The 25937-nt window shown below is 33.2% G+C and overlaps 2 protein-coding genes across 2 annotated transcripts in view; both read left to right on the top strand.

The window, feature by feature from the left end:
• LOC125862275 (anthranilate phosphoribosyltransferase, chloroplastic-like) overlaps window positions 1–25937 on the top strand; it is a 1111005-nt gene that overhangs the window by 550331 nt on the left and 534737 nt on the right. The gene's annotated exons all lie outside the window — the stretch shown is intronic.
• On the top strand, window positions 17565–24685 carry LOC125862285 (uncharacterized). The gene is made up of 2 exons (XM_049542319.1): window positions 17565–17775; window positions 23888–24685. The coding sequence occupies exon 2, from the start codon at window positions 23933–23935 to the stop codon at window positions 24377–24379; it is 447 nt and encodes a 148-aa protein (XP_049398276.1). The 5' UTR covers window positions 17565–17775; window positions 23888–23932; the 3' UTR covers window positions 24380–24685.

The raw sequence follows: 25937 nt of genomic DNA, 5'->3' as shown, positions 1-25937 counted from the left end.
ATTGTTAGTCCAAGAAAGTCCTAAATGAGTTGGGCTCTATAGAAACGCTCTAAACGATGCACAGAAAGGGTATGTCATGACCTAGAGTACACCTTAGGCGTGACATAGTGTATAAGATCTTGAGAGGCCCTACACAAGCTACTTGATATACATATACACAATATGATAGACAAAAGTAGAGAATCTCATATGAATATGGAAGTTTGAGATAAAAATAGATATCTTACATAGTCTTGACAAGCCATTCTAATACATGAAGAAGTGATCGGGACAAAAATTGTACACCAAGTACAACATCCAAAAACTAATGGCATAAGGAAAATACAGTAAAGGTGACATGGTCCTTGGATCATGAAGACCCATTAACTATAACGATTTGTTCCCGTTGTTAGAGAAAAGCCAACGGGGAAAAATTTTGGGCTGAAAAACTTTTTTGTAGTATTTGGATTTTTCCAACCTAATTCAGATTTGGATGAAATCAGAGTCTGTGAGGTCTACAGTAATCTGGTAGAAATTGGGTGATTTAATTATGAATTTGATCACATGAGTAGATAAATAAGTCGTTAAGGAACCCATACGACTTTATGGAATTGAATTCGGGCAAGTAAAACTCCCGAAATTAATCTTAGCATGAACGGGTAGTTTTTGAGTGTCGTTGGGTGAAGGTGTGTTGTGAAATGGGAGTTTGGAATTCTTAAATCAACTCAATGGTTCAGTGCAAGTTGTTGGTGCGGGATTTCTGCCACCAGGGGGGGCCGCTGTAGCGTGGTGAGGACTGTTGTGGCTGGTCTGACGCAACTTTGGAAATGAACCCCAAAACTTCTTTAGTCTGCACTTTTTAATTTTTTAGAGTAAGGAGACGAACCCCAGGCGATTCTTGATAGTTTTCCACCATTCATAAGGCTAAAGGTAAGATTTCAACTGCCCGAATCCATTTTTTGATCTGTAGAACGTAATCTAATGGGTAATTATCGATGGGGTAAGGTTTGATCTAGAATTTATGGTGGAAAAAGCCTTAATTTGGATAGTGGGATCATGGGTATGATCTAGGGTTGATAGAATTGTTAGTAATACGGGTAATTAGTGATTGTTTATTGATTCTCGTGTTATATTAATTGTTTGTAGACCAAGAATAGGCGGAACGAATCCGGAAAGGGAAGAATCAAGTTTCTTATGATTTCAAACTTGTTTTGAGCAAGATGATGGTTGTGAGTCTATTATGGTGTGATGTATGTTTGTTCTTGCTTCACTATGATACATGTATGTATGTATGCGAATGTTTTATTATTAATCACATTAATTGTAAATGAGGATAGATGAATGATGAATGCCATAAATCATGACTTGATTGTATGATTGTGAGAATGTACTTTGTAATTGTTGTTGTGGCTTGTTGAATAGATCCGGTGTTGCGTTTCAACACACTAACTTGGATTGATTGCGATGTTCCGGCATAAATATGGGATCGGTTGCCACGTTTTGGCATAAACATTGGATCGGATACCACGTTCTGGTATGCTAACTGTTTGGGTTTGGGTTCCGTGAGAGGACCTATGACTTGTTGTAATTGTGTATCTTGAGAAATGTGACACTCTACCTTATTCGTAAATGATGATATTGTATTTGTTCGGTGTATGCATGTTATTATATGATGTATTGACTTATGTATGTTGGACTTAGTGGGATAGCTGTGTGATCCTACCAGTACATTGTGGTTGTGTACTGATACTGCACTTGCTCTTTGTTTGTGGAGTACAGGGCATCTTCAGGAGGTGTAACCCTTCTTGTTTAGAATATGCATCTTGTTAGAGTTTTGGTACGTTCACTTTCAGGTTCTAGGTGTTACTTCCACATTTGTTTTAGTTGTTAGACTTTTGTTTGGAGTGTATGGGAACTCCCTAATTTTGTCCTTAGTATTTAACTTGTTTCCGTAACTTAAATTATTTAGTTGTTGGTTTAGTTGCTTGGTTTGGGTTATAGTAGTGGTTCTCTCACTGGAGGGTTAGTGTGGGTGACAATCACAACAGTCTGGGTCGTGATAAAGTTGGTATCAAAGCCTAGGTTTGTTGATCTCGATGTACCAAAACGAGTTTAATAGTCTTGTGGAACGGTACAGAGACGTCTGTACTTTTCTTCGAGAGGTTGTAGAACTTTAGGAAATCTCTATGTTTTCTCTTGTCTCCTTTCGTGCTATAACTTGATTCCAATTAGTATCTGGCGATTCAAATTGGTATCTAACCTCCTTCTCTCTTTTGTTCGCAGATGGTTAACACTAGATTTAATGGAGTCAGGCCTGTAGCTCCCGTTAATGCTCCAGTTGAGGAATCTACAGCGAGAGGTCGCGGTCGAGGCAGAGGTAGAAGAAGAGCTAAGGGTATAGGCCGAGAAGGGTAGCGCCTACTAGGGATGGAGCACCGATTGAAAATGCTCCCAGGAACGAGGCTCCTCCCGTGCATTAGGAATAGATAGAAGAAAATATCGAGGTTGAAAATGTTGAGGATATTGAATAAGAGGAAGAGGTGCGGGCTGAGACCAAAGGTATTCCTCTCATAGACCCAGTATTAGCTCAACCGATCATGTCATTTTTGAAAGAATTGGCTGGTCCTGGAGTGCTACCATCTGGTCTAGCAACTCAAGCTCCCGCCAATCCCCCCATTGTTATCACTACTCCCAAGGTGGGTGGAACTGTAGATACTGATGCTTTCTTCTATCCTTTGTTAGGTTCTGTTATGACTGGTAATGAGCATGAGATGTTGACTAAGTTCTTGAAGTTAAAACCACATGTGTTCCTTAGTTCTAAGAGTGAGGATACATATGAGTTCATCCTAGATTGCTATGAGAGGCTTCAGAAATTGGGAATTATCCATCAGCATGGGGTTGAGTTCGTGACTTTTCAATTTCAAGGTGAGGCTAAGCAGTAGTTGAGAGCTTATATGGAATATAGATCTTCAGTTTTACATCCACTTACTTGGACTCAGTTTCGTGCCTTGGTTTTAGAGAATTATGTGCCTAGGACTTTGAGAGATCGCAAGAAGGATGAATTTATGGCTTTGGAGAAAGGTGGTATGTTTGTGGTTGCTTCTGAGGCCAAGTTACATGTTTTGTCTAGATATGCTACGCAGTTGGTGACTAGTGAGGAAGAGACGATCCGCTTATTTGTTAAGGGGCTAAATTCAAAATTGCAGGTATTGTCTGTTCATATGACTTTTGCAAGGAGAAGCATTAATGAGGTGACAGACTTTGTTAAGAAAGTGAGAGGGGTGAGCCGAGACGGTCAGGCTAAGGCATTGGCAAAAAGGGCCAAGAACTCAGGTAACTTTCAAGATTACTCCAGAGGATCAGGAAGGCCAACACTTGCAGCCAGGCCAATTCAGTCTGGCATGCCCATATCTACAGGTAATGACTCAGGAACTCCATCTCGCATACTGATTCAGGATAGCAAGGGAGTCGCGCCTTTGACGGGCAGCAGACCATCTTTTGATTGTACTTGCTACAATTGTGGATAAACTGGGCATATAAGGAGAGATTGTCCCCACCCACGCGTATTGGAAATCGTGTAGCAGCAGACTAGAGCAGTAGTGCCCGTGGGAAATGGTAATAATGGTCGAGGGCATCCACAAGGTGGGCGAGGAGGTAATCGGTGAGGTCATAAGGGTAGAGGAAATGTTAACGCAGGCAGAGGTGCAGTGCAGCCAGGCAGGGAAGTAACTCGTCAAGATGATAGGGCTCAATGTTATGCCTTTCTGAGCAAGAATGAGGCGTCTGACGTAGTGATCACGGGTCCTATTCTTGTCTGTGATCAGATGGCTAATGTGTTGTTTGATCTGAGTTCTACTTATTCTTATGTATCCGTGAGATTTGCCTCAGAATTTGATATGAATTGTGATATACTTGATGCCCCCATCTATGCTTCTACCTCAGTTAGAGAGTCTGTCATAGTTACCCATGTCTATCATGCTTGTTATTTATGGGTTATCATACTTGGGCTGATTTGGTAATTTTGGATATGACTGACTTTGACGTAATCTTAGGCATGACTTAGTTGTCCCCCTATTATGTTGTGCTTAATTGTAATACTAAGTATGTGACTCTAGAAATTCCGGGAAGGGAAAAATTAGAGTGGGAAGGGGTGTACAAGCCTAAGCAAGCTAAGATTATATCCTTCATTCGGACTAGGAAACTGGTAGGGCAGGGTTGTTTGTCTTATTTGGCTCATATTCGAGATGTTGAGGTTGAGTCTCCATCTATTGAGTCTATTCCTGTGGTGTTAGAATTTAGCGTTTCCTAATGACTTGCCTGGTATGCCTCCGGATAGGAATATAGATTTCTGCATTAATTTAGAACCTGGTACTCATCCTATTTCCATCCCTCCATATCCCATGGCTCCAGCAGAATTAAGAGAGCTTAAGGTTCAAATCCAAGAGCTTCTTGATAAGGGATTTATTAGTCCTAGTGTTTCCCCATGGGGTGCTCCAGTTTTGTTTGTTAAGAAAAAGGATGGTAGTATGAAAATGTGTATAGATTACCGACAATTGAATAGGGTCACTATTCGAAAGAAGTACTCTTTGCCTTGAATAGACGATCTTTTTGACCAATTGCAAAGTGCATCAGTTTTCTCTAAGATTGATCTAAGGTCTAGCTACCATCAGTTGAAAATTAGGCCTGAGGACGTGCCCAAGACGCCGTTTAGAACTCCATATGGGAACTATGAATTTTTGGTTATGTCTTTTGGCTTGACCAATGCGCCTGCTGCTTTCATGAGTTTGATGAATGGAGTTTTCAAACCATTCCTTGATTCGTTTGTTATAGTCATTATTGATGATATTTTGGTCTATTCAAAAAGTGAAGAAGAGCATGTCGACCATCTTCGTATTGTTCTGGGTGTTCTTGGGAAACAAAGGTTGTATGCCAAATTTTCTAAGTGTGAATTTTGGTTAAATTCGGTCGCATTTTTGGGGCATATAGTTTCAAAAGAAGGGGTAATGGTAGATCCCCAAAAGATTGAAGCGGTTAAGACTTAGGTTCGGCCTAGCTTTGTGACGAAATTTAGGAGTTTTGTGGGTCTCGCTAGCTACTATCATCGATTTGTTAAGAATTTTGCTTCCATTGCCACTCACTTGACAAATTTGACCAAAAAAGAGGTACCTTTTGAATGGACTGAAAAGTGTGATGAGAGCTTTCAAAAGCTAAAGACACTCTTGACTACAACGCCTATTCTAGCATTACCGATAGAGAGTAAGGATTTTATTGTTTATTTTGATGCTTCACATTTTGGTTTGGGTGTTATGTTGATGCAAGATAATAATGTTATAGCTTATGCCTCGCATCAATTGAAGGTGCATGAGAGGAATTATCCAACACATGATTTAGAGTTGGCAGCGGTAGTGTTTGCTCTTAAGATCTGGCGACATTACCTCTATGGTGTCAGGTGTCAAGTGTTTACTAATCATCGTAGTTTGCAGCATGTGTTCACTCAAAAGGATCTAAATTTGAGACAACAAAGGTGGATGGAGTTACTTAAACATTATGATGTCACCATTCAATACCATCCGGGTAAGGCTAATGTAGTGGCAGACGCTTTGAGTCGAAAAGTGGTGAGTATGGGTAGTTTAGCTTGCTTAAGTGTAACCAAGCGACCTTTGGCTAAGGAAATTCAGACCTTAGAGTCTAAGTTCATGCAGTTGGGCATCTCAGAAAGAGGTGGGGTGTTAGCTAATATTGAAGTAAGGGCCAAATTCATGAAAGAGATCAAAGCCAAGCAATTCGCGGGATGAAAATTTGGATGAACTTAAGAAGAAGACTACGATTGGTAAGGCACAATAGACCACTCTTGATGCGAAAGGTGTGCTCAGTTTTAAAGGAAGGATTTGTGTTCCTCGAGTTGATGATTTGATTAGAAATTGTTGACAAAATCTCATGGTTCTTGATATTCAATTCATTCGGGTGTAACCAAGATGTACCACTATTTGAAGCGAATTTATTGGTGGTCGGACATGAAGAAGGATATAGCGTAGTTTGTGGCAAAGTGTCAAAATTCTCAACAAGTGAAGTATGAAAATCAAAGGCCAACATGTTTGCTTCAAAGAATGCCAATTCCGGAATGAAAGTGGGAGAGGATAGCCATGGATATCGTGGTTGGTCTTCCCAAGACTTTGGGGAAGTTTGATTCTATTTGGGTAGTGGTTGATAGATTGACTAAGTCAGCCCATTTTATTTCGGTAAGAATAGATTATAATGCTAAACAATTGGCTAAAGTTTATGTGAAAGATATAGTGAGGTTGCATGGGGCGCCCCTCTCTATCATCTCAGATCGTGGTACCCAATTGACATCCAAGTTTTGAAGGAAATTGCATGACGAATTAGGCACGCAACTCACTTTTAGTACAACCTTCCATCCACAGACAGACGGACAGTCAGAAAGGACTATTCAAGTGTTAGAAGACATGTTGAGGGCATGTGTAATTGATTTTGGAAAGCATTGGGATAAGTTCTTACCTTTGTGTGAAATCTCTTATAATATTAGTTATCACTCTAGCATTGATATGGCATCGTTTGAGGCAGTATATGAGAGGGGATATAGATCACCCATAGAATGGTTCGAGGCTGGAGATGTCAAACCTTTGGGGGTTGATTTAGTGAAGGATGCTCAAGATAAGGGGAGGAGTATTCAAGCTAAACTTTTAGCAGCCCAGAGTAGACAGAAGAAGTATGCATATGATAAGGTAAGAGACATGACATTTCAGACTGGTTAGAAGAACAAGGTATCACCCATGAAAGGGCTGATGAGATTTGATAAGAAGGGCAAGCTTAGTCCTAGATACATTGGTCCATTTGAGATTCTTGACTGTGTAGGATCGATAGCGTCTAGATTAGCTTTACCTCCTAACCTATCGGGAGTCCATCCGGTATTTCATGTGTCCATATTGAAGAGATATCATAGTAATGGGGATTAAATCATAAAGTGGGACTCAATTGTGTTAGACAAGGACCTCCAATATGAGGAGGAACCGGTTGCAATTCTTGATCGTGATGTGCGTAAGTTGAGGACCAAAGAGAATAAGTTCGTGAAGGTTCAATGGAAGCATCGTCCAGTTGAGGGACATGCGAGACAAGTATCCCCAATTGTTCGTCGATTTAGGTACTACTTCGTTCCTTCTCTAGCCTAATTTTTCCTAAGTTTTGTCACTGGGGGACGAGTGATGGGTAAATTGGTATCTATTGTAACGACATATTCCCATCGTTAGAGAAAATCCAACGGGGAAAAATTTTGGGTTGGAAAACTTTTTCCTAGTATTTTGATTTTTCCAACCTAGTCCAGATTTGGACAAAATCAGAGTTTGTGAGGGCTAGAGAAATTTGGTAGCAATTGGGTGATCTAATTATGAATTTAATCACATAAGTAGATAGATAAGTCGTTAAGGAACCCGTACGACTATACAAAATTTAATTCGGGCAAGTAGAACTCCCAGAATTAATCTTAGCATGAACGAGTAGTTTCTGAGTGTCGTTGGGTGAAGGTGTGTTGTGAAATGAAAGTTTGTAATTCCTAAATCGACTCATTGGTTCCATGCAAGCCGCTGCGGGGGTATTTTTGCCGCCAAGGCAGGGTCGTTGTAGCGGGCTGAGAATCGTTGTGGCGGGTTCGACACGACTTAAATCGGAAATAAACCCCAAAACATCTTTATTCTGCACTTTTCGATTTTTAGAGTAAGGAGACGCATCCCAGGTGATTCTTGATAGTTTTCCACCATTCATAAGGCTAATGGTAAGATTTTAACTCCCCAAATCCATTTTTCGATCCGTAGATCCTAATTTAATAGGTAATTATCGACGGGAGAAGGTTTTGATCTAGAATTTATGGTGGGAAAAGCCCTAATTTTGATAGTGGTATCATGGGTATGATCCAGGGTTGATAGAATTGTTAGTAATTCGGGTAATTAGTGATTGTTTATTGACTCCCGTGTTATATTAATTGTTTGTAGACCAAGAACAAGCAGAACGAATCCGGAAAGGGAAGAATCAAGCTTCTTAGGGTTTCAAGCTTGTTTTGAGGTAGGTGATGGTTGTGATTCTATGATAGTGTGATGTATGTTTAATCTTGCTTCATTATGATACATGTATGTATGCAAATTTTGCATTATTGATCACATTAATTGTAAATGAGGATAGATGAATGATGAATGCTTGATTGTATGATTGTGAGAATGTACTTTGTGATTGTGATTGTGGCTTGTTGAATAGATTAGGTGTTGCGTTCCGACACACTAACTTGGATCAGTTACAATGTTCCGACATTAATATTGGATCGGTTTCCACGTTCCGGCATAAACATTGGATCGGGTACCACGTTCTGGTATGCTAACTATTTGGGTTTGGTTTCCATGAGAGGACTAATGACTTGTTGTAACTGTGTATCTTGAGAAATGTGAAACTTTACCTTATTCGTAAATGATGATATTGTATATGTTCTATGATGTATTGATTTATGTATGTTGGACTTAGTGGGATAGTCGTGTGATCTTACCAGTACACTGTGGTTGTGTACTGATACTGCACTTTCTCTTTCTTTGTTGAGTACAGGGTATCTTCAAGAGGCTATTGACACACCTCGCTTTAGAATATTAGTGATCGTTGTTCGAATTCAAGGGTGAGCCATTTCTTTCGATCTGCCATGAGTTCTGTTTCCGTCTATGTCCATATTTCAGACTTAGACTTTTCTAGTTAGTTATTAGTTCGTTAGTTTGGGGGTGTAACCCTTCTTGTTTAGAATTATGGATCTTATTAGAGTTTTGGTACTTTGACTTTCAGGTTCTAGGTGTGACTTCCGCATTTGTTTTAGTTGTTAGACTTTTGTTTGGAGTTTATCGGAACTCCCTAATTCTTTCCTTAGTATTTAACTTGCTTCCGTAACTTAAATTATTTAGTTGTTGGTTTAGTTGCTTGGTTTGGGTTGTAGTAGTGGTTCTCGCACCGGAGGGTTAGTGTGGGTGTCAATCACGACGGTCTGGTCATGACAGTAACTCTTCAATCTACTAAGCAATCAGTTAGCCACGAGTGGGAGGAGGAAGACTGACACACCCTACATTAGTTAAACAATGTAGGTACAAATATGCATTAGTACATGGAATGTGTAAGTATGAAGGATATGCATAATAACATAAAATATGATCATAAGAGGACATAATTGAAAATATGATAGGCATGACCAAGCTATACATGGTAAAATAATTTTTTAAAAATCGTAAATATGAACATGGTCAATGCATCTAATCATAATGAAAGCTTCATAAAACCTTTGAAAGTTCCTTAGTTCATTTTATGGGATATTAGCTTTAACTGACAATAGACCGTGTGACCTATAAGATGGAATCTGATGTAACTCCCACATCGAGACAGTAGAGCCTACTTGCCAATGGTAGAACTTTGTATCATATCATATTATAGTATTGGATCAACCAAGTAGGTCATTTAATAAAATACTATGAGGGCACATAGTTTGGAACTAAAGGTTGCTACTAGAGACTACCCTATTTAAGCCTCCACCTCAACCTCTCTCGGTCCTAAGTTAAATCCCAACGGAATAGTCATTTTCATAAACATAACATCATACTTGGAAAAGCACAATTTAGATACTAATCCAAGCTTGAAATATCATAGAGTATCTCCATAAACTATGTGTGATAAAACCTTTCACCAATCAGGATTTCTGAATGTGAGAAAACCTTTCACAATTTTAGTGATTTCTTATCTGAAAGCAACCTAGATCATAAAATATTATTTTCATAAATCATGAATAACCTTCATGAAAACATCATTTATAGATTCATAGTTTCTTCATCAATCATATCTATAAGAGTTCATAGTAAAAACTAAAGATCAATGCGTGGATTCATATGAAGTCAATTGGAAAACATATAATTGAGTCAAAACAATCATAATAACATAAAAATCAAACAATTTAATCAACACAATTAGAAACGATGAAGAAATGAATGAATACCTAATCAAATTGATGAAATTCAACTTGGAGAATTGAGAAATGTTGGGGTTCAATGGTTGAATGTAACTCATTGATGAAACCATTCTACCTTGTCATTCAAAACTCAAAAGTAATGGGGAAAATGAGGCTTGATTTGGAAAATCTAACTTCTTCTTCCTCTATCTTTAAGAGACAACTTTAGAAGAAAATCTTGGAGGAGATTTGGGGATCTGATCAAGTGATTGAGAATAAAGGCGGTTTTAAGGGTTAAATAAGTTATAGGGGTAGTTATAGGGTCAAAATGATGTAGTTTAGGGGTTGGGTAGGTAGGAAAAGACTCAAAACACCATTAAAAAAACTAACTGATTGGTTCTACATTTGAACCTACAGTACATAGTGGTCAATCGTAAACCCAATTTCAGAAACCCAAAAATTGAATCATTTTCCACGAGTTCTTTCTATGGGTCAACAAATTTTCTACGGTCCATAGACCCTTTCTGTAGTTCTCATATTTTAGTCCAAAATTCTACTAATTCTGGAACATTTCTACAGAACCATCCTACGGCCCGTCAAACTTTCTACGACTCAACCTGGCTACTCGTTGGTCAAACTTCAAAAACTTGAAAAATTCAAAAAATATCATCTCCAAGTCTACGGATCTCTTCCTATGGTTCGTAAAAAGGACTCGTAGAACCTGCTTCAGTGCCAAAAAAATCAGAATTTTCCCTTTTCTTTTGATTTTTCACTTTTTGAGGTGTTACAATATCTCCCCTTTGAAAATATTCATCCTCGAATGGGACTTCATGTTATCCATGGCTGATTTGATGAAAGTTATAATTTCTTTACCTTTTGTGATGGTTAGCTAAAACTCCAAGATCTAAGAGCTAGTGCTCTAATGGGGTTGGGTGTTGATTTAATGTAGTGGTATAGTGCTATGCTCTATTTTTGTGTTGTTCATACATGAATTTGGTCTAATTACCATGGGGTTCACTAATGGGTTAAGGTTGCAAACTTAATTTCTACTTCCGATCTCTGGTTGATGCTCGAAAGAGATTAATTGGAGTGGTTAATTACTTCAATACTAGCAATTTAGGTTTGATGTCTATGACTTGCTTGAAAGACAGGGGGTCAGATCTATTCATCATATTGTTAAAAAAGAAGATAGAGTAAGGTATTGGGTTGTTTTGGATTGGCATACAGATGAGACCGAAAGGAGATTCTATGCATAGATGGTTTGAGATCGAAAGATGATTAGTGCCAATGAAGATGACTTAGCCTATTTATGAATGTTCATCACTATAGAGCAGCACAATTACCCGTATGTGAGATTGACTTCCGATCCCCGCACCCCTAGATTTCTTATAACTTATTGATTTCATTTAATATCTACCATAATTTCGATAATTGATAACCAAAGCTTTCTGTTAAATTGGTGGCTCTATCCACCCAATTGTTTTTACTATTACAAATGAGCTAATTTTAAATTCATATTTCTTGATAAGGAATCCTCTACGATACACCATTTCCTGTAGGATTTGACCCCGACTCTTCGTTGAATTTTTTACTGACAACGATCGCTCACTCTTTTAATTGGTTTTGGAGGGTGATTTGAGCATTACCAGATCTCACTTGTAGGATTATATACAGTATGTTGTTATTGTTATTGTCATTCAATTTATATGTCACCTAGAGAGAAACAATATAATTAGGGTCTCTTGATGAAGTTTAGAATATAATTAGGGTCTCTTGATGAAGTTTGGCTTTAGACCCCAATTTTATTAAGACGGCCTTGTTTAATATGTGCACTTGTGGTTATTTTGTGCTCATTGTAAATAACTGAAACAATGTTGCATACTAAAGATATGTTGATAGGGTGACAATACATTTGTTATTTTGATAATGAGTGGCTCACGTTTGATGCATGCTTATGGATGAGCTATTATGTGTGTGAATCGCGTACCATGTTGGTATGGTGCATGGATACCTAAGATCCCTTGCAGGTCATGACTATATGAACAAAAGGAAAGATCCTTTAACATATATATACATATAAACGATAGAGCGAAGTAGATATGATATTGATGTGTTGTAGAGAATGTACAATGCTGATATCAATGGGGATAAATTTCATGATCGTGTGACTACTTGATTATTTTGAGTTGGCTACTGTTATTATATATGTTCTAGGTATATATGTGTTTGGTGATTCTTAGGTATAGTTATTGTGAGATATCAATATGTTAGAATGATGTGAATTAATAGTGTTATTTGTCTATAATAATTGTACTTATTTTCATTTAGTAATTGTAATATACATGTGAGAATAATTCTAATGACATGGCTAGGGTTTAAGCTACATGTGTGATTTTGAATCCTAATTTTATAAGTAGTGCTAGCCCAAGGGATAATGTGTGAGTGTGAGTGTTTAATGTGTGACATATTGATATTTGTTGTTGTTGTTTTTGATTTTATGATGAGTTGCATGGACTTAATTTAAGGCGGTCTATAATGTCTATTAGTATATTTCGTATACTGATACTATTTTTGTTATACTTTTTCGTTGATGTAGGTATGTTTTTAAGTTGTTTGAAGCACGAGGAAGGAGGATACTCATTATTAGTTTTTTTATTTACATACTCTTTCCTCGAATGAAAATTGTGTCTTTTATTTTCTATCTATATTCTGTATGGACGCTTGGGGGCATAAATTGAAACTTAAGAGAGTATGTGTCCTATTATTTTATTTTTTCATCATATATACTTTTGTTTAAATTCTACTTTTGTAACTTTTTTAGAAGCAACATCATTAGTTACTATTTTATCTTTGATTTGCTTGAATAATTCATTTTCAATTGATAATGTAGATTAGGGGTATACATGGTCGGGTTGGTTCAGGTTTTTCAAATATCAAACCAAACTATTTGTGTTGGATTTTAAAATGTATAAACCAAACCAATAAAAATTGGGTTTTTCAACCTCGGGTTTTTTCGATAAAGTATTCATACAAACATATAATTTATTTGTACTTCAAATATTTCTTTAGTCATATCAAAATACAACTATCTAAGGTGTTTCTTAAGAAAATAACACAAAATGTGATATGATTAATGATACTAAAATATCCAACAAAAAAATAATAATAATGAAATCGCATAAAACAAATATTGCAAATTAACAATTCATAATGAAAATGATCATAATTTAAAAGTACTAAATCATGCTAAAATAAGTTTAATAAGTATTAGTTACATGACTAAATATTAAAGGAAATTAAAATTAGATTGTGTATTTGAATTGTCTAAACCAATATATAACCAAAGAACAAATATTCAATATTATTGTCATTCTTAGTGTTGAATTGATTTTCTTTTTGCATTAGTATTAATTTGATTTTTGATTTAAGCTTTATTATAATTACCAACATCTGTGGACTATGATTTTTATTGAACCATTCAGAATTCTAAGTTTCAAACTTGAAATAATATATTAAAAGATAAAAACTATAAAAAAGTATAAGAAATACTTAAAAATTATATCAAAGTAAATATTTTTATGTATAAAATAAAATTTTAAAATTATATATTTAATGTCGGGTTGATTTGGTCTCAGGTTGGTTTTTTTTAGTTAAAACCAAACCAATCCAAATATAGTCGGGTTTTTTTTTTTCAATACCAAATCAAGTCAAACCAGCCACTAATCGGGTTTCTTTTTCGGTTTGACTCGGTTTGCGATTTGGTTGTGTTTTCGGTTCGATTTTGTACACCCCTAATCTTAAATAAGATTTAATCAACTTTATTTTCAAAAAAACAGTTTTCGTCTGAGGCAACAGTTACAAGAATTGTTAACATTTTCCTATAAGCAATATGTGTATTTGGAACAGAATCAAGTCTTTTTATTTGATTGAGTACTTTCATTAGATTATATTGCTTCAATTATAATTTCAAGGTACTTTATGATTTTGTAATCAATATTTTCTTCATATTGTTTCTTACATAATTCAAGTTCTATATTTATCTCATATACAATTTTCTTAGTAGAAGTCATAACTCATAGTACATATAATTATTTTTTAAAAAATAACATTTATAAGTAATTTTTTTCTAAAAACTGGGGGACCCAAAACGATGGCTTTATTGGCCTAGGGATTAAAACGACCCTGAGAACCTCTTGTACATATCTGACTAGGGGTGTGCATTCGGTTTTTCGATTTGATTTTGCACTATTCGATTTGGATTTTTTGATTTTTGGTTTTGCAAAAGTGTAACCCAATCCGATCCAAATAAATTTGGCTTGGTTTGGTTTCCTCTATTCGGTTCGGTTTTTTTCGGTTTGATTATTCGGTTATGTCAACAATTAATAACATAACCAAAGTAATAATATTGAATCCCTTAAATATACTTTCTAATATAAATCATAAGTAAGTATACCTATTATAGATGTTCAAGCATAAAATATAAACGTAATCATCGTGAAAGACAATAACAAAAAAGGGACAAAAGTGGTTAACTCCAACTTAATTCTAAACCCACAAACACACACACACACACACACATATATAGATATAGAGAGAGATAATTCGGTTTTTTCGATTTTCCAGTTTTTATTTTTTTAAATCCTAAACCAAACCATAAAACCAAACAAAGTAATTTATTAATCCAAAACCAATCTGAAAAACCAAAAAACCAATCCAAATAAAAATTCAGTTTGATTCGGTTTGATTATTCGGTTTATCCTAAATAGTGCACACCCCTATGTCTGACTAGGTCCTTGAAAAGTGTTAAAGACTTCTGCAAATAAGATCGAGTTTTCCTTTATGTTTTGATTTACCTTGCTTATCTCAAATGTATTTTTTCTTGAAAATTTTCTATAAAAAGGTAAATGGGTGATGTGAGTTCGCCTATCGAATCATAATTCAATAATTGTCCACACGATATGATTTTTTATTTTTTATTTTAATTGGAGGTAGGGAAAGGGGGATCAAAATGTAGGGAATCAAACCCTCATCAATAAAGTGAGAGTTTAGGTAGCCAACAAACTGAGCTATTTAGATTCTCCAAAAGAGAACATATCCACACGATACGATAAATTGGATGCTGACAATATATAGTTATAATTTTGAATAGGCATCTATAATTTTAAAAAAATATATAAAGTATTTTTCACTTGAAAACAAAAATTAAATTAAATTAAGCTGCTTTCTTGAACACGTGGTGAAATTTTCAAGAGTTGAAAGGAAAATTAAAATTAATTAAGACACTAGATGCGGACCGGCAAAGCAAGGGCCATCTCAATTTCCTGCCCAGCATATTTATTGGAGTCCGTGATATCTTTTTACTATGTCTAATCCATTCTTTTTTCATTTTGGGGCACCGAAAGAAAACACTTTTTAGCGCTTTTAATTGCTTCATTTTTTCCTAATTACTTCCAAACTTTTAAAATGACACACCTATTAAAAATAATAAAATTGGCATAATAAATTTACTATTTAACCTCTATTAATTATGAAGTGGATGAATTAAAAACTTAAGAATTTCAATAAGTTTTACCTTTTTCAAAATAACTAATTGAGGGTATGATAGGTAAAAAATATAGTGTCCTTTCTTGATATGTCAAAATAGACAAGTAATTAGGGACAACTAAAAAAGGAAATATGAACAAGTAATTAGGAACAGACAGAGTAGAAAATATTTTCTTCGTTAATTTTACTTGTTATTTATTTAGAAAATATTTTCTTCGTTAATTTTACTTGTTATTTATTTCTACAATGGACTTTCATTTTACTTGTCACTTTTCACCTATCAAGAAAAGACACACTCCCTTCGTTTAAAAAAAATGATCTGATTTGACTTGGAACAGAGTTTAAGAAAAGAAAGAAGATTTTTTAATGTCGTAGTTTTAAATTAAAGTTATGTGAAATGTACTAAAATGTCATTTAATCTTGTAGCTTTAAACATGTCAGGTGGAAAATTGAAGTTAAAGTGTTGCCAAAAAAGGAAAGGTGTCATTCTTTTTAAACAAACTAGAAAGGAAACTAGGTCATTCTTTTTTAAACGGATGGAGTAATTCTTTTCCCATGTTTTACCCTTAACATTAAATACTTATTTTTCGAATTATTTTCTAAGACATCGTTTAATAGGAGATTGTTTAGTAAAATATTTATATCATTAATCATTTTCTCAATTGGTGTGCCAAATCAAATTATGACAAGTAAAAGTAAACGAAGGAGAGTAGATTTCAGCAGTAGTAAGAAATAAATGGGATTATTTATTAAACTAATCTTGACATTTCTTATTTTCGATTGAGAAACGGCAGGTCGAGTAATGTATAAAGATAATAGGGAAAAGGGTCTGAAAAATACTTCAATTTTGATCGAAATTGTTGTTACAATATCAAACTTTGGAAATGACCTTTTACCTCATGTATTATTTAATAGTGTATTTTAAAGGTATATATGTGTCTATGTGAACATAATAAATATTGCATAATTTTAAATAGTACGTAATGTGTCCACGTGGACGCATATATACCTTTAAAATACACTATTAAATAGTGCAAGGGGATAAAAGGTCTTCCATAAAGTTTGATATCGTAACAGTAATTTTGGCCAAAGTTAAAGTATTTTTTAGACATTTTTCCCAAGATAATATTTTGTGTACTAATTATGTAAAGTTTCCTAGAATAGTAAGTAAAAATTAGGCCCAATACATAAATATGCTTTTAATTTGACCTTATTTTACGTTTATATCCTTCAATTTTGAGAGTGCACAAGTAGAAATTTAAACAAATAAACAAACATGTCCTATGTGGCGTACTAATGACAATTTACGTCCTACATGATTCCTATATTTGTATATGTCACATAAGATCATGCGTTTAGTTGTTCAACATAATACAAACTTAAGTGTTTACTTATGCACATTCAAAGTTGAAGAACATAAATATGAAATAAGGTCACGTTAATGGGCACATTCATATATTATGCCTAAAAATTAAACTGAATTATTGATCAAGAATGTAAGCTAAACGGTGATTGGCTACTTAAGTCTTTTGGGCACAAGTTTCTTGATCGAATTTATACAAATAATTTTTCAGATCAAACTTATACGATAATTACAATAACAATAATACACTCACTATAATCTCATAGGTGATATTTGAAAAAGCGTAGAATATACATAATACCTCTTTCTTTGCAGGATAACAATATTATTTTCAAAGACCCTCGGCTAAAAAAATAAAAAAATAATTAAATAACAATATAAATAATCGAGGTACATACAAATTAGCTAAAAAGTCACCACTACTAATAAAAAAAAGGATCTCTCTAGGATACATATATATAATTGTATATGGATAAATAAATTTATAATAGTAGTATTATTATAATGTTACTAGAGAAAAGCTTGGTTGTTGTCAAATTTTTTTTTTTAAAAAAACGAAGGATTGGATTAAAATATTTGTTCAAACTTCAATGGCACAGACTACACACATATATTGTTTGGAACTTGGTGCTAATTCCATAAAATATAACTTCAGTTATATTAACCATCTCAGATCTGATCCAAACCATTTCTTCTTGTGTCAAAGTTTCAAAGAAAGAAAAGAATCAAACTTGACAAAAACCATTTCTTCTTATGTCAAAAATCTCATAATTTTTTTAAAAATAAAGTTTCTTCATTCTTGATTTTCAAGAAGAAAAATAAAAGTTCAAACTTTCAAAGTGTTGCAACTGGAAATTCCAACTCAAAGGCCCTATACGACTACTGACTTTACACGAGATTAAATTGAAGTTACCAGGTACGCTTGCCTTGCAAATTTTTCATGCTTCATTATAAATTGATGATAATCTTTTGTTTAATTATAATTAACCTTTTTCATATGGTTTTTGTCTTGCTACAACTTAAAATGTGTTGCTTGAATTCACTAGTCGTGTTCTTGTTTGTTATTAATTCCAACTTTTATGCAAGGTGAAGAGATTGGCTTCACTTGTCCTCGCATTAGCTTTTCTTACTTTTCTACACGCCAAAAATGTTGTGTTTTCTCTTCAATATTTATTCTACAATAATATGTTAGGTTCGAGTCCGCTTGTTTGCATCTTAATTATTCATTAGATTGTATTACCTTTTACAAACACTAAGTAATTAACCACAAATAATACTTGAAAAAGGAGGAAGTTCATTAGTAACTAGTAGATATCTTGTTCTTTCTTTGTGTTTTTTCTCCCTAGCTCCTCATTTTCCCATATTATATCTATAGCATTCATGACTTCAATATGGTACAATTTTAGTACTAAAATTTAACTTGAATTTGTTTTGATGTAGGGCCACATACTATAATAAAATAGGGCTGTTTACCCTGCTCTAACATAAAACATGCACCATAGACAAATGTTTTATGAATAAGAAATTTTGGAGCTACACCAATTAAATGTGTCGTGCAACCCATGAACTTATGTTTCATTAATTTGACTTATAGTGCATCTCTAAGGTCACCTGACCCCACCCTCACTCCCCCATCCCTAATAATTAAAAAGACTATTTCACCTACTAAATGAAATTGTTCGTCTCATAATCTCTAATTAAAAATAAACGATATTTCATCCTTTTAACTTTATGGTGTTAAAAAAAATATTTTACATTGTCACATGCCACGTAGTGTACAAAAGTTAAACCTTGAAAAGAAGAATGACCAAAAGATCCATTCAAAAGAAAAAGAAAATGTTAGACGATTGCTTTATGTGAAATCATTACCTCTAAAAAAAAAGTGTCATAGTTGATCAAGTCTTCTTTTTCTAAGAAAAAGAAAAAATGACTGAGGGAATTACAACATAGAAAATTGAATCTTCAATCAACAAGATAAGAATCATCAATCAACTAGATAAAAATTCAGATAGCAAATCAATTAAGCTATTAAAGTTTTCTTTACCGAGTCAAATAGCATTAAGAAAACTAGAGACAAGCGTTAACCTTGAAATTTGTTTTTATTTTCTTCTTCAGTATTTACAATAATGCAAGTTCACGTGAATGGTACTATGTAAGTTAACACCTTGGAACTTTAATGATCTTGATTTTTGTGGGCAGTCAAATAAATTAATTAAGTACTACTCCTCCCTTTCATAATGAATGATTCTTTGGACATAATATACTTTTTAAATTTAATTTAAAAAGGGTAAGTTGTCAATATCACTCATTTGTTCCTTGTCAAACTTTTCTTAAAATTAGAGGTAGACAAGTAAAAGTTCACTATATTAAGTAATAGTTCAAAATATTTTCCAATTAGTTACCCCTATGGAGTAAAACTTGTTAGGATTAGTACTTATTTATTGTACATAAGGGTAGATTTATTTACTCTTATGCACTTTTCTTTTACGAACCTATAATTATCACTTATTACCCTAATTATAGATTTGACTCACCGATTGTTTGTTTTTCCCTCTATCTAACAATAGTTGTCCATTATACTATTTTGAGATGTTCGACAATACTTGTCCACTTTATTAAATCAATATATAACAATAAATTTAAAATATGTTTATAAAATATCAATAACAATAAATTTAAAAGTACTAATAATAAAATATGTTTATAATATTACAAAAATGAATTCATAATTTAATTTTATGTGTTTATTTTTTAAAAATTCACATTAAATTTATTATATTTTAAGGTTATATTGGTTGACATCTACTTCTTTGTTACAATTTTATTAAATTGTATATAAAAATATTTCATTATGTTAAAAATAGTGAGAGTTCAAATGAACTCAATTTTATAACGGTGGACGTGGATCCCTTGAGTATACAAAACTTAAACTCATAAAAATATTAATGGACTTTAGTATAGCCATGTTACTATATGTTTGAATAGTAATAATAAGAAGATGAAGGATTAAAAAAATCCCAAATCTCGAAAACATCCCATGTGGAATCTCCACATACACTGCATTGGGAGTAGATACTTGTATTCCATTTTAATTTTATGTCTCTGTGAGGGTGTGACTGATCTCAACTCGTGCTCATACACTTTACTTAGTCACCATGTGAAGCTACCCTATTTTTTTTAATTTTTTTTTTAATATAATTAATATAAATATTACTAATAATATGAATAATTATTAATACGTCTTATTCAACACTATTCTTATACCTTATCAAACGACCTGACCACTAAATGATATTCTCTCTATCCCAAATTACTTGTCCAATTTTTCTTTTTTACTTATATCCTTTTTTACTTATCCATTTTCAGAAGTCAAGAAAGGATAAATAATTTTTACCTATTATACCTTCAATTAATTAATTTTGAAAAAGGTAAAATTTTTGAAAATCTTAAATTCTTAATTCATCCACTTCATAATTAATAGGGGTAAAATGGTAAACTCACTATGTCAATCATTATTTTATTAATAGGTGTGTCAATTAAAAAGTTGACAAGTAATTAAAAAATAGGAGTACTTCCTTCGTTTCATTTTACTTTTGCCCCTATAACAAAATAAGTAGATGTTTCATTTTAACAAATCAAGCTAAGGGTGTTTTTAATACTATTTTTAGTATTTAATAACTATGTAAAATTGTAGTATTCAAATTTAAAGTTTCTAAAAATTATAAAAAGATTTATACATTAAAATACACTTTTAATTAAAAAAATTAAAAGAATATGTGAAGAGCTAACTAGGGCCTAGTGATATAGTAACAAAGTTACAAATAGTATAACATTTCTACTGCACATTATATTGGAGTTATACAACTTGATTATCACGCTATGAGCATAAGATTCTTCTGCTAAAATATTGGAAAGTACATAAATTTCTTTGCTCAATGTTAGATCTTATAATTATTATTTTTTAAAATCCTCATGCATGCATGCATGCTTTAATTTATTTTTCAGTCAAATTTAGGTTATGAGTACAAACCGTGAGTTAATTTCGAGTATGATTATTAAACTTATTTCATTGAAAATATAATTAGATAAATAAAATATGTTATTTGTAACCGTTTAAATTTTTAATAAAATTATCACATATTTTGATATGATATTAAAACAAGCAAAGGTTTAATTAGAATCGAATATCACCATCGCTCATCATTAAAAATTTAGACCCACACGAGAGATGATATATTGAAAATATTATTAAATAAAAAAAAATGTGTTCTCTATTTTCAATAGTGAAGTCACCAAAATTTACCCAATACAACAACAAAGAATTCACAATAAAGTAATTGAATTTTTCTAGCTATACAATAGTAATAAAAATTACTCAATTTTACCCACTGTTAGTGAAATGCTCTTTCCTGCAGTCATATACTCTCTAGGTTCATTTTTTCTTCCTTCATTTCATTTTACCTAATTTTATACCAAAAATAGATATATAATTTTACTGGTTCATTTTAGCAAGTTAAGAAAATTTATTACTTTATCCACGTATAGCCTTTAGTGTTGAATAATTATATAAAGTAGCAGCAATTAAATTTAGAGTTTTTTTAATCAAATTTAGAGTTAAACATCGTTAATAAGAATAATTTACTAAAATACTCCTCTGACTAAAAATATTCTAAAGAATGTATTAGGATAAATGAGTCGAGTAATATGAACAGAGGAAGTATAATTTAGCATATGAGATTTTTCTTTTTTATTTTACTCTTAACATTAATTACTCGTTCCCCAAATAATTAATTTCTTAAGTCCATCGAAACTATACATCATTAACATAGCTAGCTACTATGATACTACTAGTAAAATATGTACTCCCTTTGTCCAACAATAGTTGTTAAGTAGTGACTTGACACACACCTTAATAAGTGTAATATTACTATATTAGTAGCCTTTGAATATATTAAATTTAATGATTTGACAAATATATTAGATATTGAATAGTATTTAATAGCAAATTAAAGGTAAAATAGAATTAAAAAGATAAATTGTCTCTTGATTTTCGAAACTGAATATGTATTATTAGACAAATATTTTTAATATATTAAACAAGTAAACATAGACGGAGGGAGTATTTCATTTATATGTTTATATAAAGACAAGCATATATTTGGTGTTTTTTGTCCTTGTATATTTATGGAAGGAGATTGTATGGTTTATAGAAAAACATATCACGTGGTCATATATATATATATATATATATGTTGTTAAGAATTTAAAAGTGAAAAGAAAAAGGAGTAAATTTGATAGAGACAGCGGAAAAGTATTGGGTCCAGCCAAGACATGAAATGTAGAATTTATGACATTAATTCCCAATTCGAGAAGAAAATATTACACCAACTTGGATTCTGTATGAGGGCTCTCTCTCTAAAGTCACATCTCTTACATTCCCTTTTAAGCTCTCTTTCATTCTTCAACCTACAAACTTGTATCCCCCACCAACACTACTCATTATAACAACACCTGGCCCCCTCCTTTTTTTCCTCATTCAGTGTTCGATATTAATATTGAAGTTCGATTAAATTTAGATTTACAGAAAAAAGTCTCACATTAAAAGGTAAAGTTCTCCCTGAAAAAGACGATTTTGTACCTAGTAGAAAGATTCAAACCTAAGACCTTTGATTAAGATGAAGGAATATTTCTAAATTCCACCATAATTCTCGTTGATACCTGACCCTCTCTCAAAGTTGATGACTTTTTACACAAATTTATTGCGTGTTTAGTTATATTTTATTATGAAATTTGAAAAAGAAATAATTTTTGTTTTTAAAATGAAATTGTATATGGAGTGGAGTGGAGGAGAGATGATTGTTAAAAGTGGTAGGATATGTAATAATGTAAGGAATACTTGATCACGCTTTTTGCCATATGTATCGTCTCTGATTCTCAGGGAGGTTAAAGTCTTGTTTTACCCTCTTCTTTCTTTTCTGGGTAAATATTTCTACCCTATTACCTACCAAATACATGGTCTTCTCTACTCACTTGGAAATACAAGAACAATTGCATAAACAAAAAAAAAAAAACAAAAACCTCCACATTTTATCTTGTTACTGCTAGGAGAGTACGTACTTCTGATGAAAAATAATATACTCTCTCAAGTTATGTGACAGTTTTCGTTTTCTGAGAGTCAAACAACTTAAGTTTGACTCAAAATTTGCGCATGAAATCTTCAATTTTTAAAAATGAAATATATGTATTTGTAAACTATATAAAAAGTATTTAAGTCTCAATAATTGATAATTCATAATATTTAAATGATTTATGGAAAATTTATGGTCAAAGATATAAATTTGTTTGAATTTTAAAATCTGAAAAATGTCACATAAAATGAGACGGAGGGAGTAATTAGTCAAAGACGCGCGCTGCCAATGTACTAGCACACACAAGCTCATCATCCACACTCGTCCATTGCAATTGCTGTAAGTTTCCATGCATGACCCACTTTCGATACTTGTAAATTAATTCATTTTTTTGTTTCAAATACTTTAAAGATTATATGTTAGGAAGCATGATAAGAGTTACAAAAAATTACTTTTAAAATTTAAATAAATTGAGACATAGGAAAGAATAATTTAGAATCAAAGTAATATTTTAGCTTATTTAATGAGCATATAATAAGCTAAATATACCCTTATTTTGAAACAGAAGGAGTATTTATTGTTTTCTCAATTCAGTTTTACTTATACACAATTTCAATTTTTTTCATGTTTTACCCAAATCATTAGATATAGTGTAGTAAAATAATCATATCAATTGTTATTTTTCTAATGGGTGGGCCGAGTCCAGATATAACAAGTAAAAATAAATTGTGTAAAATTTTACTCCTAAAGTCGTACTTGTTTCTGTTGCATGTATATTTATATCTGCCTCTGTATTTACTTGTAGTACGACATATATGCAGTGCAGATGTTCTACAATATGTAGAGAAAAAATATTAAAACAAAACACAGAATAATAATGCATTTGATACCTTTTTGTAGGAGTAGTTTATGAGCAAATAATCAACATATATAGAGCTGAGTGACATGGATGGTCATGGATACTCACCTCCAACAATTGAACGTAACAAAAAGGGGAAGAACCACCGTCACGCAGTGGCGGATGATGATACGATCAAGTGTAGTGGTAAGTCATGCAGATCATGTAGTGGTGGTTTAATCGCAGATTGCGTAGCAGTCTGTTGCTGCCCGTGTGCTGTAGTAAACATTTTAGCATTGGCATTTCTAAAGATCCCCTGGATGGTGGGAAGGAAATGCTTGAGAATGGTGAAAAAGAAAAAGTTGGAGGACAAGAAGAGGAAACATGACAAGAGTATTACTATTACTGATAGTATTGTACAAGAAGGAATTCATGTGGAACAAGAGTTAAAAGACAGTTTTAGTACAACAATTGATGTAGACCAAATTTGGTTAGACTTGTATCAAGTTGGTAGTATGGGTTTTGGCAGAGTTTCATTCACAGGAACTAATTAGGTTCAAATATTATTTTCGCAGCGCGTTGCGAAAATCCCAATTCTTGAAATTGTTCTGGATTTGAGTATTTCCTATCAAACACAACTCCATTTCCTCACGAACCCCGAGAAATTCCATTAATGCATGGTGAAAGAGTATTTATCACTCCTTCACACTCTTCAATGGTACTAGTTTAATCATATTAGTGAGATTAGTTAATATGTATCTCTTTCAGTGCCATTTTCATCACTTTATATTTCTTCTTTCTGAATTGTACAGTTAATTTGGTGATGTTTTCTTGGAATAAACATGGTTCATTTCGAAGGAAAATGAAGAGGATTTTACTAGTTTAGTATGTCCAGTACTTCATGTCATAAATATTTGTTTCTTCTATGTGAATGTATAGTTAAGAGTAATGCTTTGGTATAATAATATTGGTCATTTTGTTTCGTTGTCTAATAAAAATAAAGAACCATTAAGTGATGTATAGAATTCCATGTTTAGAATTCAAAACCCTAGCTTGTATTAATTATCAGTACTCATGATTTATACTTGCTAGGAAGATCAGTCAGAAAATCATGCTTCAGAACTCGAATGCCATATCTTTCAATATACTTATGTTGCATTTTCAGATAGCATGTCAGTATCTTGAGCTACTCAGTATTTCAGTTGCATTTTAGCTATATACATATTCAGTTGGGAGTAGACTTAGCACCGAGTTGAACTAGGGTTCAGCGTACCCTCACAGTCCTAGAACTACGTGTCAATGTAGGTTCAGAAGTCCCCTCTGTTGGGCATCAGTTTTAGTGATCACATTGCAGTCATGCCTCTATACCCCTGTCAAGGTATATTGGGTCCTCTAGATGGGGCGTATACATCATACTCCACGTTTAGCTCATGTGGTTTATGTAGGTTAATAGTAGCTCCCACAGTCATACTATTATTGCATTGACCATGTTATCACCATTTACTTAAGTATTCAGTTCAACATATTATCTTCATGATTAGTACTTAGTCATTGCATCTAGCTCAATTTTAAGTTATACTCTAGTACAACCTATTGCCATGCTCAGTCTATATTGTCCGTATTATATTGTTCTATTTTTATCATTCAGCTTGGTGTCTAATCCTGCATGCTCAATACATTCAAAGTACTGACGCATACTTTGTGCTACATCATAAAATGATGTAGGTTCAGGCGCTCATCATCCAGACCGCACTCAGTACGATTTCCAGCCCATACTCAACAACTTCAGTTGTGAGTCCTCATAGTTCGAGGGAGTTTCTTTATGTTTGGTTGAATTAGCTTATTTTTAGTTAGCTGGGGACTTGTCCCAACAATTCATCAGTAATATGGGCTTTCAGACATAGAGTCAGTGTTATGTGTTTTGGGGTTGTTTCCTCCAGATATTCAGATATATTTTCATTTGGAGTCCTTTAGTTTTGACTTATTTATTAGTTATGCTTCTGCTGATCTTAGTTATATATTTGGTATGCTTGTGATAGGACAAACCCAGAGTTAGCTTGGGGTCACTTGTGATCCTGGTCTCGTGTTACGTCTAGGGGTAGCCTTGGGGTG

The sequence above is a fragment of the Solanum stenotomum genome, chromosome 4 (genome assembly GCF_019186545.1).
Source record: "Solanum stenotomum isolate F172 chromosome 4, ASM1918654v1, whole genome shotgun sequence".
NCBI classification, from domain to species: domain Eukaryota; kingdom Viridiplantae; phylum Streptophyta; class Magnoliopsida; order Solanales; family Solanaceae; genus Solanum; species Solanum stenotomum.
This window is presented reverse-complemented; position numbering and strand designations above follow the sequence as displayed.